Source organism: Camelus bactrianus, chromosome 35 (assembly GCF_048773025.1).
Source record: "Camelus bactrianus isolate YW-2024 breed Bactrian camel chromosome 35, ASM4877302v1, whole genome shotgun sequence".
NCBI classification, from domain to species: Eukaryota; Metazoa; Chordata; class Mammalia; order Artiodactyla; family Camelidae; genus Camelus; species Camelus bactrianus.
In genome coordinates, this window is record NC_133573.1 from 22646778 (window position 1) to 22661053 (window position 14276).

Below are 14276 nucleotides of genomic sequence, written 5' to 3' on the forward strand. Positions count from 1 at the left end.
CTATGACACCGTCAGTATTTTTTCTTTTTGAACTATGTTGTTAAGTGAAATAAAACAGATGGATTAGTAAATATCACTGAAGTTCCCCCCAAGCAAGTGTCCAAAAGTTGATTAAAGTTGCATTGGCAATCCTGTACTTAAAAAATTCAAGAGATTCTGAAAGATGTATTTTTCAAGATACTTACAAGACATCATAAAACCAATGGAAAAGAAGTCTCTGGTAACTGATTGCCTTGGTTTTTAAAACAGCTCTTTGACATAGTTTGCTTTAATGAATGAGAAAACTTGTAGAACTGTTAATGGTTTTTATTCAAAATTTGTATCTTAAAACTTAACAAAGGGAGAAGAAACAAATACTTCTCTTTGTGAACTTTAGACGATATTTTTACGTGACCCTGAGATGTTGGTGCAAATGCAATTCACTAAAAAACTTTGAAACAGGTTAAATCCCTTCTGCAATTTTATTAAGTTGCTTGAATCACTTCTTTGCTTCCCTGTCTGTATCATGTTTACCTGGGACTTACTGTTTCCATGTTAGACCACGTCTACTCTTTTCTATCATGTCAATTTGCTGTAATCAATCTTTTCCCCCATACCACTGGTTTTGTCAGTTGAGTGACAAAGATGAACAATGGCTTCCTAGATCTCAGAAAAGCAGCAAATGTTCACGAGAACAACCCTTTGTGCACAGAGATTTAAATCCTGGTTCTACAATTCACGTACCAACTCCAGATGCTCTCACTCCACCTTCCTCCCCAACATCTTCCTTCACCACCAGCACCCTTCCCTTCCTGGTACTATAGAAGCAGCAACAGCTCTTACCTCATAGGATGGGTAAGAGAGTAAATTGAGATAATATATGTAGAGTTAAACCCAACATCTGCTACATATTAAGGGCTCGGTAACTGCTGGCTCTTTTTATTAAATTAGATGCAATTTTCATTAAGTTGCAGCAACTATCCGTGACAGCTTGGTCCCAGGAATCTTGTCACAATAAAGTATGTATGTACCTCTTCAGGGCATCCGCTGTCCACCCAGTCCTGCCGATGGCGATCAAACCCACTGGAACATCTTCAGAGAAGGCCACGTTGCAGATCAGAAAAGAAAGTATGGGGTGCGGAGTGGGTAGGTAGGGGGAGGCAGACATTAAAAGAAAAAGGTTGGTAAGTAGTTAATTCTCCAATTTGCACAACATACTTTCTTCTACAGAACTGTTAGCTGGAGCATCGGAGAAGCATTTACAGAGTTCTGCGTAACCACTCACTCCCTAGGTCATCATGCTGTTACAGCTGCAACAAATTACTCCAGCAAGGTTCTGTACACTGTGCAGAACACCTGGATCCCCAGGCAAAGATAAGGCCTGTAGCTCTTCTCTGCAGTTGGTTTTTCTTTTCCTCATACATATAACTTTTCATCATCACAACAAATGGATACACATTTTTTGTAGGTATTTTCCCAGATTTCAGATCTTCTTGTTTGTTTTACTTAAATGTTAAAATTTAAGACCTGTAGTCACACAGACTCTTTCTCTACTGTACAGTAAGAGGTTAATAACTCAGGGTGTTTGGGGTGTTCAAACCCACACATTCTGAAGAAAGAACCGGCCCTTGCTGGCTCTTGGGAGATCAGCCCTAAGCCCTTGGGATACCCTTGGGGATACGAGAGTTTTTGTCAGTCCTGGGTCTTGGGTTATGCAAGAGAGTTGTCACTGACAATACGATTTATGGTGAATGTCTGTTTTTATTCGCCTGGAGCCCTGGCTCATGCGCTATCAGTTTGACCCCAGGGGCCTGGAGATTAAAGTCAGTTGTGGAGAGTTTCAAACCTACATGATTGGCCCTCAGTAAAAACCCTGAGCACCAAGGCTTAGATGAGCTTCCTCGGCTGGCAGTGCTTGCTGTGTGTTTTCCCAAGTAGTTGCTAGAGAATTAAGTGCAGGCAGCTCAGGGGCAGGATGACTGGAAGCCATGCCTGGTCCCTCCTGGACTCCACCCTACGTTCCTTCCTCCTTTGTTGACTTTAATCAGTACACTTTTGCTGTAATAAATGGCAACCTCGAGCATAACAGCTTTGCTGAGTTCTGGGAGTCCTTGTGGTGAATCAGTGAGGCTGAGTGTGTCCCTGTGGCTCCCGACCAGCACTGTGATCAGGTCAGGTCTCCAAGGTCAAATTCAGCCAGCCCTGGGTTGATGAGATTTTGCTCATGCCCTCTCTTTTTCTTGACTGGAATCATGTTCTGCCCTCCGTCCTGATCCAGCTCCAGTCCATTCACTTTTCAAGACCCAGATATTACTACCCTGAGCTCATTCTGATAACACTTTATTACTGCTGTGATCATAACTTACGTTACTATTTAACTTTTCTCCTTTATATAAAGTGTCATGGCCTTATATCTCATTTACCAAACTTGATTGTGAATATTTAAAAGTTAGGGCCAGTGTCATACTTGACCACACCGAATATATCTGACACATGATTTCTTTTTCACATTAGAAAGGTTATGTATTTTGCCAGTCCATGAATATTAAGGATTTGCATTGCCCCTGAATTTTAATACATAAGTATATATTAATACATAATACACATAAATCTATATTAATAAATATTAATTTAAATAGATATTTATTTTTCAAAATAAATGGAGGCTGTTCAACTTTTGTCTTCTATTTTTTTATCGTGCTGCTTCACAACTCTTTTTTTCATTTGTTTTGTTTGTCCACGTGATGATTTCTCCTAAGAATCCTTGCCAGAGATTATGTACCATGGCATGAATGAGAGCACAATTTAATTCAAGTGGAATGTGAAGAGCTCACCTGTCAACAAAAAAAGACCCCATCTCTCATTCTGCCTGGACATGATCCTTTAGAGCTCAGCTATTTTACACCTACCATCTGTGTTGAACAAGCCTACGTGTGGAATAAACATCAGTGTGCGATTTGGCATCCTGAGTTTGAGATCCCCAGTTGGTCAAGGACATCTCTGGTTACCCAAAGAGATTCTGATGATTGCAGTTAATTCCAGATGAGTTAAATGGCTGTCCTTTTTTTTTAATCCCTTTCAAATTTGCTTAAATTTTGAAAAATATACTAACATTCTCTTCTGCAAGATGGTGATATCTCAGTTTTCTACAAAGAATATATTCTGGGAGCCATCTGACAAGTAATTAAACACAACAGGTAATTTTTTAAATGCAGTTTTTCTTTACTTACTCTATTCCAGATGTATTCATAGTCAGTGGGAAATAACAACTTTTGCCTTGTATTATAACAAGACAGTACCAAATCTTAAATTTATAAGTCAATTTGATCTCAAGTAATTAGTCTCTTAAATTGTTACATTAATCCCAGGGAAAAGGACAGTAATACTGCAGTTTGTTTGAGTTATTAAATAATCTCCCAGTTATATTGTGTGAAATTAGGTTCTACTGAAAGTATGTGATTCAATTAAGTAATCCATTCATTTATTAATTCACAATTGCTTATTAATTGATCAGCAGTTTACTAACTGCTAGGTGGGAAGGACTGAGCATGGCAAAATAAGATTTGGTTTGAAAAATTCACACATTCTTGTACCTCACAGTACCTTAAAAAATTAATACAATGGGATCCTGCCTTTTCAGCATTTTATTTTATAACCCAGTAATTTAAATAACATCGAAAACCAATAATAAACCAAAGGAGATGTGTGTGTGTGTGTGTGTGTGTTGTAAAAATCATTAAGAAAAGTCACCCTTCTATTACTTCTGAATTTTAAATAAATCCAAAATCACTTTTGAGGACACCTTCCTCTTTCCACTGAGCTGCTGTGTTGTTTTGTCTAAAACATCATAACACTAACCGTGCCAGGCGCTTGCATGAGGCTTTCCCAGTGTTACCAAATAGGTTTGTGATCTTAGGCAGATTATTTTTCCTGTCTAAACTGGTTTCCTTATCTGTAAAATGAGGTAAGGGAGGTTATGTAAGGATTAAAAGTAGAGTGTTTCATACATAGTCAATATTTAGTAAATATCAGCTGTTTTTAATACCTAAGTAATGCCACTGTAGTTTGTATACAGCAAGGCCAAAAACTGTAGGATTTTCGCTTTATAGACAGGATTTAGAAAATGTTTAGGAATTAATGCTGTGTACCATGTTAATACGAAATGTGTTTTATCCCTAAAGTTCCTTATCATCATGTTTGGGAATTAGTATTATAGAATCTTATGAGAGGAAAATTTAAGTTGCTCTCAAACATGGACCCAATCGTTACTTAATATTTATAAGTAGAGATTATGTGGTTTTGTAAATATTCCTTAAAAACTGATTTCAGTAAAGTCTGAGCTCCTAACTACAATGGGTTTCCCATGTTTTTATTTTCAGGTTATTCTGTTTCCCCTCACTATCACCTAATTGCAAAACAAGTTGTTAGGGAGTTATACTTCAAGTTAATTGTACTATTTTCCAGTCAGTTTCAGTGGAATGTTGATTTCAAAGCCCTCAGGAATGATGTTAAGCGAACCCTATTAAATAAGGCAGCTAGAAAACAAGCAAAATTCTCCTAGCAGAACCTATCCAATCCTGAGATGAGAGTGCAAATCTCATCTCGTCTCTAACTGATCTTAGTTTTGTGGAAAGGGTTTCAGAAATATGACTTATTTTGCAAGAGTAATATATTCAGGTGAAGAAAATAAGTGTTAAAATACATACATAAGGATTAAAAATGAAGTGCATGGCTTTCTACCCAATTGAACACATGTCATTTCAACAGTGAGATGAAACATCTACAAAAGAGAATTTAGGGGAAAAAAAAAATCACAAAATCTTAAGACCTAGTCAGGAATTAGTTTCAAGATCAGGAGTCAGCAAATGTTTTCTATAAAGGACCAGACAGTAAATATTTCAGGCTTTGCAGGGTATACAGTTTCTGTCCTAACTACTCACTTTTGCTATTGTTGCTCAAAAGCAGCCACAGACAAATGTATAAAAACATGGGCGTGGCTGTGTTTCAATACAACTTTATTTACAAAATCAGGAAATGGGTCAAATTTGGCCCACTTGGTTTGGTTTTCTGCCCTGTTTCAAAATAAAGATCTATAAAGTTCTGAAGACTTCAAAATACCTCATCAAAGAGCCTGATGATTTAAATGGTCCTTGCAACCTTACATGTATTTATTGGTGTGCTGTCTTAATGGAAAAATCAATTGTATGTTTAACAAGTTTTCTTGCCATAGCCTGCAAAAGTGTAAAAAATAATCCTACAGCACCAAAGAAATGGAAATATGCTTTAAAAAGAAGCAGCAGTATTTTAGATGAGAAACAAGTATAATGATAAACAGCCATAATTATAACTAATAACAAAATGTATCACAAGATAAAATGAGTAATAGGACTATGGAGCTGTAAGATATGTAAAAATTATTTTGTTTTAAAACACTTAAAAATTTAATTAGAAGGTAGGCCATAAAATTTTAAAATATTGATTATAATAATCATTATTGTCAATAAAAAGTGAGTGAAAAAAAAATCGTATCTCATCTCCTATACAAGGCACACTTGTTGGCCCTAATCAGCCTCAGGCATGAGACAGAGGATTTCACTTCTAAAAACTTTTCTCCTAAAATCAAGAAAATTGAGCTTAAAGTTTTTCAGGGTTTTCATGCCTGAACCACTTATTACATAGAGCTCTGGGAATGACAGAAGAATTTAACTACACAGTAATCTATTATAGAAACAATATTGTAGGATAAATTAAGAAATTTTCCACCACTATTAACCTGCAGAAGTATGGAGTATGTTTTCTTTTAATAAAAGCTTTTGATGTTCCCTTTAGCTCAGAATCATAATCCAGTGCCAAGGGGAATAGTTATCTGTAGAATGCAAGGACTTTGCTTTGGAAATGAGTTTCAATTTTTTTTTTTTTTTTTTTTTTTTGGCTCAGGGAGGTAATTAGGTTCATTTATTTTTAATGGTGGTACTGGGGATTGAACCCAGGACCTAGGCATGCACTCTACTGCTTGAGCTATACCCTCCCATTTGGAGATGAGTTTTAGATGGAAAACTGGGATCAAATCAACTGATACGTGATATCCAGAACCTTGTCATTTATACACGTGGCATCTGGCAGAATTGCAGGTTTTATAAAATAAAGGCTTAAATTTTCTTTAGATTTCTAGAATCTAGAGCAGCCCCTCTTAGATGTTTAAAAGCATAACAACAACTTAAGGGTTTTTATCCCTCCAATTTTCATCTCTCATTAAAAATTCACATCTTTTTTCTTTTGGTAAAAAGAAGATACTTATTTTGCTTACAGGGTTTTATTTCCCCTATCTTTCAATGAAAGATATTTTCAAATAGGAAAATGACTTTTGTAATTAGCTTTTCATGCTAGAGTTCTTTCTTCCTCTGAGCATCACCTCCTGACGTCAATCAAGTCTGTTTTCAGTTTGGGGGTGTGTATGGTAGGAAAGAATGTCACTGGAAATCAAGTGACATTATTTTAGGTTTATCTGGAAATAAGCTAATCTTCTCAGAAATAATTCTGATTAAAAGCCACTGTTGACATTAGCAAAATATCCTCATTCTTGCACTGTGAATGTGTTAAGGGAATGAAGGGCATATAAAAGTAGACTTAAATATGCCATGAACTTGTGATGCATAAAACAGTTACACACTGGACAATCCAGTAAAGCCATTTTAGGGCAAAATAATTAGTTGTAGCCCAGCATTGAAACTTTCAGCATGTTTTAACCAGAGAGGTGCCCGCTCTACCCAGATTATTAGATATTTGAGTATTCAGCTTATATCTATGTTAAAAAATTGCTTAAAATACTATTTAGAAGGGGCAAGAGAATGAAGTATTCACTCATATGGAAATAGTTAAAAGCTATTTGATTCAAAAGACTTGGACTGACTTGCTGAAATGCTAACCTCACAGTAAAATTCAATGTTTATCTTTGCCCCCGCCTAACGTTTAAGTGCTGCTAGGGAATATTGGAATATGCTGGCTAAGGCATATTTAAATGACGCAAGTTTGGCTGTGTATCAACTTAAATAATCCTTCATAACAAAGCATCATATAATCTCTGTATTCACAAGTTTAAGACCTTTGTTTGGGCATTGTGTTTGCTTTTTTTTTTTTTTTTAAACTAGCAGCTGCTGAAGTAGTTAAATCGGAATTCCTCAATGACTTCCAGCTTTGGGCTGATTCACTTGCACAAAGTTGGATGTGAATGCCTTAGTAATGTAAAGTATGCAATTTCAGAAATCTTCCATTCCATCAGAAAAAGAAAATTACTCCAATATAGCCTTTCAAACTTTTGAAGTAAACCATACTAAGAAATAGAGTTAACATCAAGTGTTTAGACATGTTTATATCTGGGTATGTGTGTATGGTTTGTGTGTGTGTGTGTGTGTGTGTGTGTGTGTTGAAACTAAATATTCATTGTGATGCATCTTTTTTTTTTTAAACATCCAAATAAAGCACAGAGATATTTTGTGTTCCATTCTATTTCATTAACAAAAATACTGGTTGCAACCCACTGGATTTTGATAGCATTCATAGCATGACCCTTCTGAATTTCAATCCTCAGTTTGAATAATTTTAATCATATTTATGCTTTAAATAGCATTGCCTGGTTTGTAAAATAATCATTTTAATAGAAAATTACAGAAAAGTTAGAAAAACAGAAATTAAGTAGATAATATCTCAGTGCTAAGATTTTTTGTTAGCTTGATTTCCTTATCTTTATTTTATGTATAATTACATACACTGTAAATTAATTAATCAAACTGGAATCATAACATGTGATAATTTGCTTTTTTACAGCTAATATGACAGTCCAGGCATTCTTCCACACCCATGAATATTCCTTGAGAGTTAATTTTTACTGACAGCATATACTCCATTGTACAGCTCTATAAAAGTTTTATTGTATAATAGACTGGACAGTTGTTAAAAGAGTAAATTCTATGAGTTCTCATCACTAGAAGAAATTTTTTTTTCCTTCTTCCCTTGTTTTCTGTATTTATATGAGAAGATGGATGTTAGCTTCAACTACTGTGGTAACCATTTCACAATATATGTAAATCAAACTATCATGCTGTAAGCCTTAAAATTACACAGTGAGGCATGTCAATTATTTCTCAATAAAACTGGAAAAAATTATTCAACCTATATATGAGTATATGTATGTCATTTTAACCCTTGTAAAAATACATACCATCATCCTTTTTGCAATTTAATGAATTAAAAATGATATACCGTGTTTTAATTAGCATTTCTCTATTATAGGTGAGGTTAAATGTTTAAACCATGTTTATTGACTGTATGTCTCCATCTTTGAGTGTATAACTCGTTTCTTTTCCCTGTTTTATCCAACTGGGCTGTTCTTTTTTTATAGACTGTCTATAAAATAAGAGTATTAAATCTCTGTTAAATGTATCATCTGCCTGTAATTTGCCATTCAATTCTAAACATGATTTTTTTGACATATAGTGGTTTGTATTTTTCTGTTGTGGTTTTTCATCCTTTTCTTCAAAGTTTCTTTCTTCGCTTTTTTGCTCAGAAAGGCCTCCAGTACCTTGGCATGAAGTAAAATTTGCCATAGTCTCTCCTACTTAGCTTCTCATTTCATTCTTTACTTTCAATTCTCCAATCTATTTTAAATTTATTTTGGTATATGGCGTGAAGTTAGGACCAAATCTAAAGAGACAATTTTTATTCAAATTGATGGCTAGGAGTCCCACGATCATTTGTTGAATAAGAGATCTTTACCCATTGTTTGGAACTGCATATTTTATCACATAATAAACTCATATGCTAAGGTCTATTTCTGAAATTGTATAATCTTCCATTGATTGCTTTGTTCCTTTTTGTATAGTTCCTATAGTGACTTCATTATTACACTTTTATCTAATGATTTATCTAAATCTAGTAGTTTAAGTCTGCCTTCATTGATCCCATTTAAAAATTTTTCTTGAGTAGTCTCACTCTTTTATTCTTCTCTGATTTTTATAATTGCATTCTGATGTTCCAAATAATAATGTTTTTGATAGAACTGATGTGAAAATAATTGACATCTTATTAAATTCTATCTTTCCATTCATTAAAATGTTTATTCAGGTGTTCATTTAAGTGTCTCATCAAATTTTCATTGTTTTCCTTGCATGGAACCTACACATTATTAAGTTTGTTAGTAACTATTTTACTGCTATTTTTGCTATTATTAAGGAGCCTTAATCATTGCATTTTATATGGTTATTTCTGACATGGAAAGCTATTGATTTCTGTGTATTTTATATCTGGTTCCTTTATAAATAATGTTTGTGCTTCTTTCCAATACTCCTGTCTCTTATTTGCTTCTTTTCTCCGTGCATTAACCAGAATTATAGGATTCTCTTACATAATAGTGCAACACTTGCCTTCTTCCTATTTTAATGGGAATGTCTCTGGCCATTAACATTCGGTATATTTTTCCATTATTTGAAATAATATTTCTTATTGTGTTAATATGTATCTTTATAGCTCAGTCTGCTAACATTTTTACTTAGAAAAAAATGTTGGATTTTATTAAATATATTCCCATCTATCAAGTTGACTCAATGATCTTCAATACTGCTGCTATGAATGGCATTAATAGATGTCTTCAAACTAAAAACCATGTTTGTATTCATGGAGTAAATTCATTATTTGGCCATGTTTTAATTATTTTAACTTTGTGAGCTATTTGTTTCTTAACTATCAGTGTTTTAAAATTCTATACTCATAAATAATACAACATTTCTATGAATAATCTACAGCTAACATCATAAGTAATGATGAAAAACAATGTTTTCCTCCTAAAATTGGAAACAAGACAAAATGGCTACTCTCACTACTCATCAACTTTGTGCTGTACAGTTTGAAGAGGCAAAGAGAAGTTAGAACCCAGGGAAGTAAAGCTTTAGCAAAATAGTCAAATCATTAACTGCTTCCTGCCCTTTGTCTTCCTTGTACGAAGGCAAAGTAAAATGAGAAGCCAACTCATAGCTGGATTAAGTGGCAAGAACAAGGATGCCACAGCAGAGTACAGGTTTACTGAATTGCTGAGACTCCAAACACCCCTGGTTAGAGATACAAAGTAATATTTGCTATGATGTCAGAGAGTTGAAAAGCTAGTGATTTCAGTACTGCAATGACAAAGTCAGCGAGAACTCAAAAGAAAATCTTAGGGTTAAATGTTCAGAACCAAGTGGGTAAATTTTTTTAGTAGTCTGGACATTGTAAGCTACTAAGAAGCCAAAAATTGCAGGTCTTCCTCTTCTTAAAACACTGGGATTAGTATGTATCACCTAATGAAACCAGACATCTATGGTCACTGAGCAATCCGTCAATATAGTCAGTTTAAGAAATGATCTGCTCTAGGATTTCCAGAGGAAGGTAGCTCCTGGGGCTTAGATGAGACTGAAACTCAAACAACAACAAAGACTTAATGTTCTCATCTGCTTTCCACAAACTCCTTTTCAAATCATTTCCCTCCAATTTTTAACATACTTAGTTTGCTTGCCTTCTGTTTAATTGAAGTCCCTTTTACCATCCCAGCTGACTCACACCTTCTTGGAGACTTAACCCAAGCTGGTGCTGGCAGGGGAGGGTTCTCTGATGATTAGCCTTCTCCCACGTGCAACCTCCAACCAAGATTGCAGCACTCAGCTTGAGGACAGATCATTTACTCTCTGATAAAAGTTACACAATTAGAGGTGAATACAAAGCCAAAGGCTATTCACATTTAAAATCAAACTTGTTATCCCAACATTATGAAGAAAATATTTCTTCTTTGATCTTAAAGATGGCTTTGGCAACTTGCCAGAATCTGGGTGAAAACACATTTCAACAATTTGGCTCCTTATTTATGAAAGATTTTCAACTCCTTTAGTAGCGCTGCAACTCTTCAAATAAGATGCATAGTAATCTGAGGCTGCGGTACGGTAATTGAAGGCAGATTATGGTGACAATTAAATAGTTCATTTTGTTTCTTTAAATTATATATACATGAATAAGATGTCACATAGTTTTGATTTGAGAAAATAGAAGATTATATCTATTGGTAGTTATTCCTAAGAGCAAAATGATCATTTTGTAGCTTTTAGAATATATGCCCAAAGTGAGGATTCCATTCAAGAAACAATGCTCTTTTTTCCACCTAACTGGGCCACTTCTGGAGTCCTGCATCTGGGCAGCAGTCTTGCACATCCTCAAGAATTTGGGAGCACTGCACACTGTATCGCATTAGGAAGGAGAACTCCCCTGCCACACTCAACTCTCCTTCCAAATTCAGGCACTAAAAGCAATCAATCTCTAAACTTGAATTAATAATTAACCTGGTTCATAATTTTTCAACATGCTACTAGGGCACTGCCAGAAAAAAAAAAAAACCCCAATAACGTTGTCTCATTTACTAGGGTGTAAAGAAAAGGAAGGGAGTAGAGGTCACTGACGTTGTTTGAGCATGTAGAGGACGTGTGTTCAATAACTGTCAATTATATGATTCTCAGCCCAGTTGAGCACTGTTCCTTACAATTATCCCCCATTTGAATAATGCAAAAGCTGGAGGCTGAATTATTTGGTGGAAACAGCATGAGCTTTAGAATCACATATGTAAAATTGGGTTCAGGTCTTCATTCTGCCGTTGGTTGATAGCGATCCATCTCCAAGTTATTACTAGAGATTATTGGGTGAGATTTTTGGTGAGTTATTATTGGAGATTCGATTTCTGTCAAATGGAGATTGTAAAATCTACCTTCACTGGGTTTTGGTAAGGATTAAATGAGATAATATAGATGAAGCTTCCTTTCAGGGTTTGACATAGTAAGTATTCAGTAAATATAGGTTACTTTATTCTTTCTTACCATCCACAGCACTGAGCACAGTTGAAAAGTGCTTATTGGGGGGAAAAAAAGACACTGTAACCTGATCTATAACTGAAAATCTATATAATATCCTCCAAGACCTGACCCAGACTCTTTAGCCACAAAAGTTAGGGTTATAAGACAAAGAAGAGAAATCTTTTCTTTTTGATGAATGAATTCTTCCAGAATCTAAAAACCCCTTGCCCAGCATTCAACTTTGCTATCTTGGTAGAACAGAAGTGAGAGTTGAGGCCTCAGGGAAAGAAATAAAAAAGGAACCAAGATTCCTCCTCGTGGCTGTGAGCCATTGAAGCAAATACTCAGTTATAAATAAAACTCCTGGATGTTTCAGGATTCCAATTTTTGACACCCTTTCTTAAAATTTCTTGACCTCCTACCAAATAGTATACTCAAATGGCAATTTCAAATGCATAGAAGTGGACAGAAAGAGCAGTGACTTTTACTTTCTTGTTGGCTCAGTAAAAGGAACATGAAGTCTTAGGGGTTTAGGTGCGCCATGCCTCTAAAAAATGCTATCCTTTCACTAATAAATTTTTATTCCATGGTGCTCAGATGAATGGCTCCTGGTCCTTCAGAGCTGTCTGTCTTCCTCAGGAACAACAATGATGCATGAATCAACTCACATCTGTTTTGCCAAGATAGCAAAGTTGGACCTGGGTAAGGAACCAGAAATCCCTTTGATGAGATGATTGTCTCATCAAAGAAAGATCTGTATCCTAATTTTTTTTTTTTTTTTTACCATAAAAAGTTTTAGAATTTTAGTTGGAATGCTGAGATTTACAGAGGAACAGATAAAGATGGTATTTCTAGTTTCTCAGAGAAACAGCACAAACTTTTCTCTACCCTCGTTTTGAACCATAAACATTGAGGAAAGAACTATATAAGGGAATGAAAGAGACCGTTACATTTGCCACAATCTCTTCAGGAAGAACAACCAATAAACTGTCCCAGACCAAAACAAAACAAAAATCTCTTTCTCTCTCTCTCACATTGCTTATGACAAAGTGTTTCTAATCACAGTGCATTTGGGTCCTTGCAAGTGATCTACAGAAAGAATGGGTGAATTAGGAAGGTCAGTATTTTTAAATAGGAAAACCTGTTTTCCTATTTATAGATTTTTAAGCTCTGTCCAGGGTGCAGGGTTCAGTTTTGCAGAGGCTTCAGTGATTGCTGTGGTCAGTGAGGAGGAGATGGGAGGGCTGGGCTATGAAGCCCCCACCAGATCTAATTTTATCTGTTTTGTATTTGAAGTTTCATTTTTCAAAAATGTTTTTCCTGCTTAAGAAGAAAAAGTTTGAAAACCATTTTATTATATCATCCTATTAATTAATTTAGGCTGTTATCATTATATTTTACAATGTAATTAAATCTTTTAGACAAGCACTATGAGCTCATTTAAAATATTGACAAGGCCCTCAGAAAAGCAACTTTTTCTCCCTGTATGTCCCTAGAAGATGTAATTTAAGGCATTACAGTGCCAGATAATAATACCCGAGTGAATGTTATAACAAACAGCAGAACACTGCCTTTTAAAAGATATTTGTTTAATGATTTTTGATAGTTCATTTCACTATCTTTCAAGAGATATCATATCTGTGAGATAACTTTTCTAAGATCCAGGTCAAATCAGAATATCTGTTATACACATGGGGTAGTCCATATTTGTTTATATTAATAATTCAAACTTGAAAATAGTAATTGTTCCATTTCATCATTTTGATCAAGGAACATTACATGTCCCCATCATTTCTCCAGCTCATGGTAAATTCAGCTTTATCTTCCAAAGTTTTAAGGGTGATTATTCCAAGCAGAAGTAAATTGATTTTGGTGGAGACACTTCCAAGACTTCTAGAGTTTGCTGCAATGTTATGCAAGATGGTTTCCTTATTGTTCTAAAACTGCATGTTTAAGAACTTTGAAATATATCTGTATCTATCTATCTACATCTGAGTTCAATTTGCCTCTTGTAATCTAGGTTGTAATATCAGTGCTTAGAAAGTAATGTGTATAATTTTGTAGTGGCTTTTAGGATACATAAAGCTTTGTTTTCTTTCTAAATTTTTACCATTATAAATCTGTAAGCTCACCTGGAAAGGTCTGTTTCTAAGATGGTAGCTGGCCCAGGTCCTTACGTATATTACCAACAATGTGTTAGTAAATTCATTTCACTTTAAGGAATGATTCTGGTCATAAAAGAGTGTTTTGCTTCCTTATTTCCTTGCTTTATTCTCCATCAGATTTGTCAGGCATATGAAATATCAAATTACTAAGTGCTAATTCTATTAGAGTTTTATGCAGCTCATGTGTACAAATGTTCTATGTCTTATTAAAGGCAGCAGAAAGAAGGATTTTAAGAATTTGGGTGTGAAGCAATTTTCTGCTTCATAAAAT

At 34.9% G+C, this 14276-nt stretch overlaps 1 protein-coding gene across 2 annotated transcripts in view; it reads right to left on the reverse strand.

Annotated features, from left to right (window-relative positions):
• Positions 1-14276, reverse strand: part of PLXDC2 (plexin domain containing 2) — a 336643-nt gene that overhangs the window by 55238 nt on the left and 267129 nt on the right. For both annotated transcript variants that reach the window (XM_074358105.1, XM_074358104.1), the window contains exon 11: positions 1011-1071. In XM_074358105.1, coding sequence (XP_074214206.1) covers positions 1011-1071 — 61 coding nt within the window. The remainder of the gene's footprint in view (positions 1-1010; positions 1072-14276) is intronic.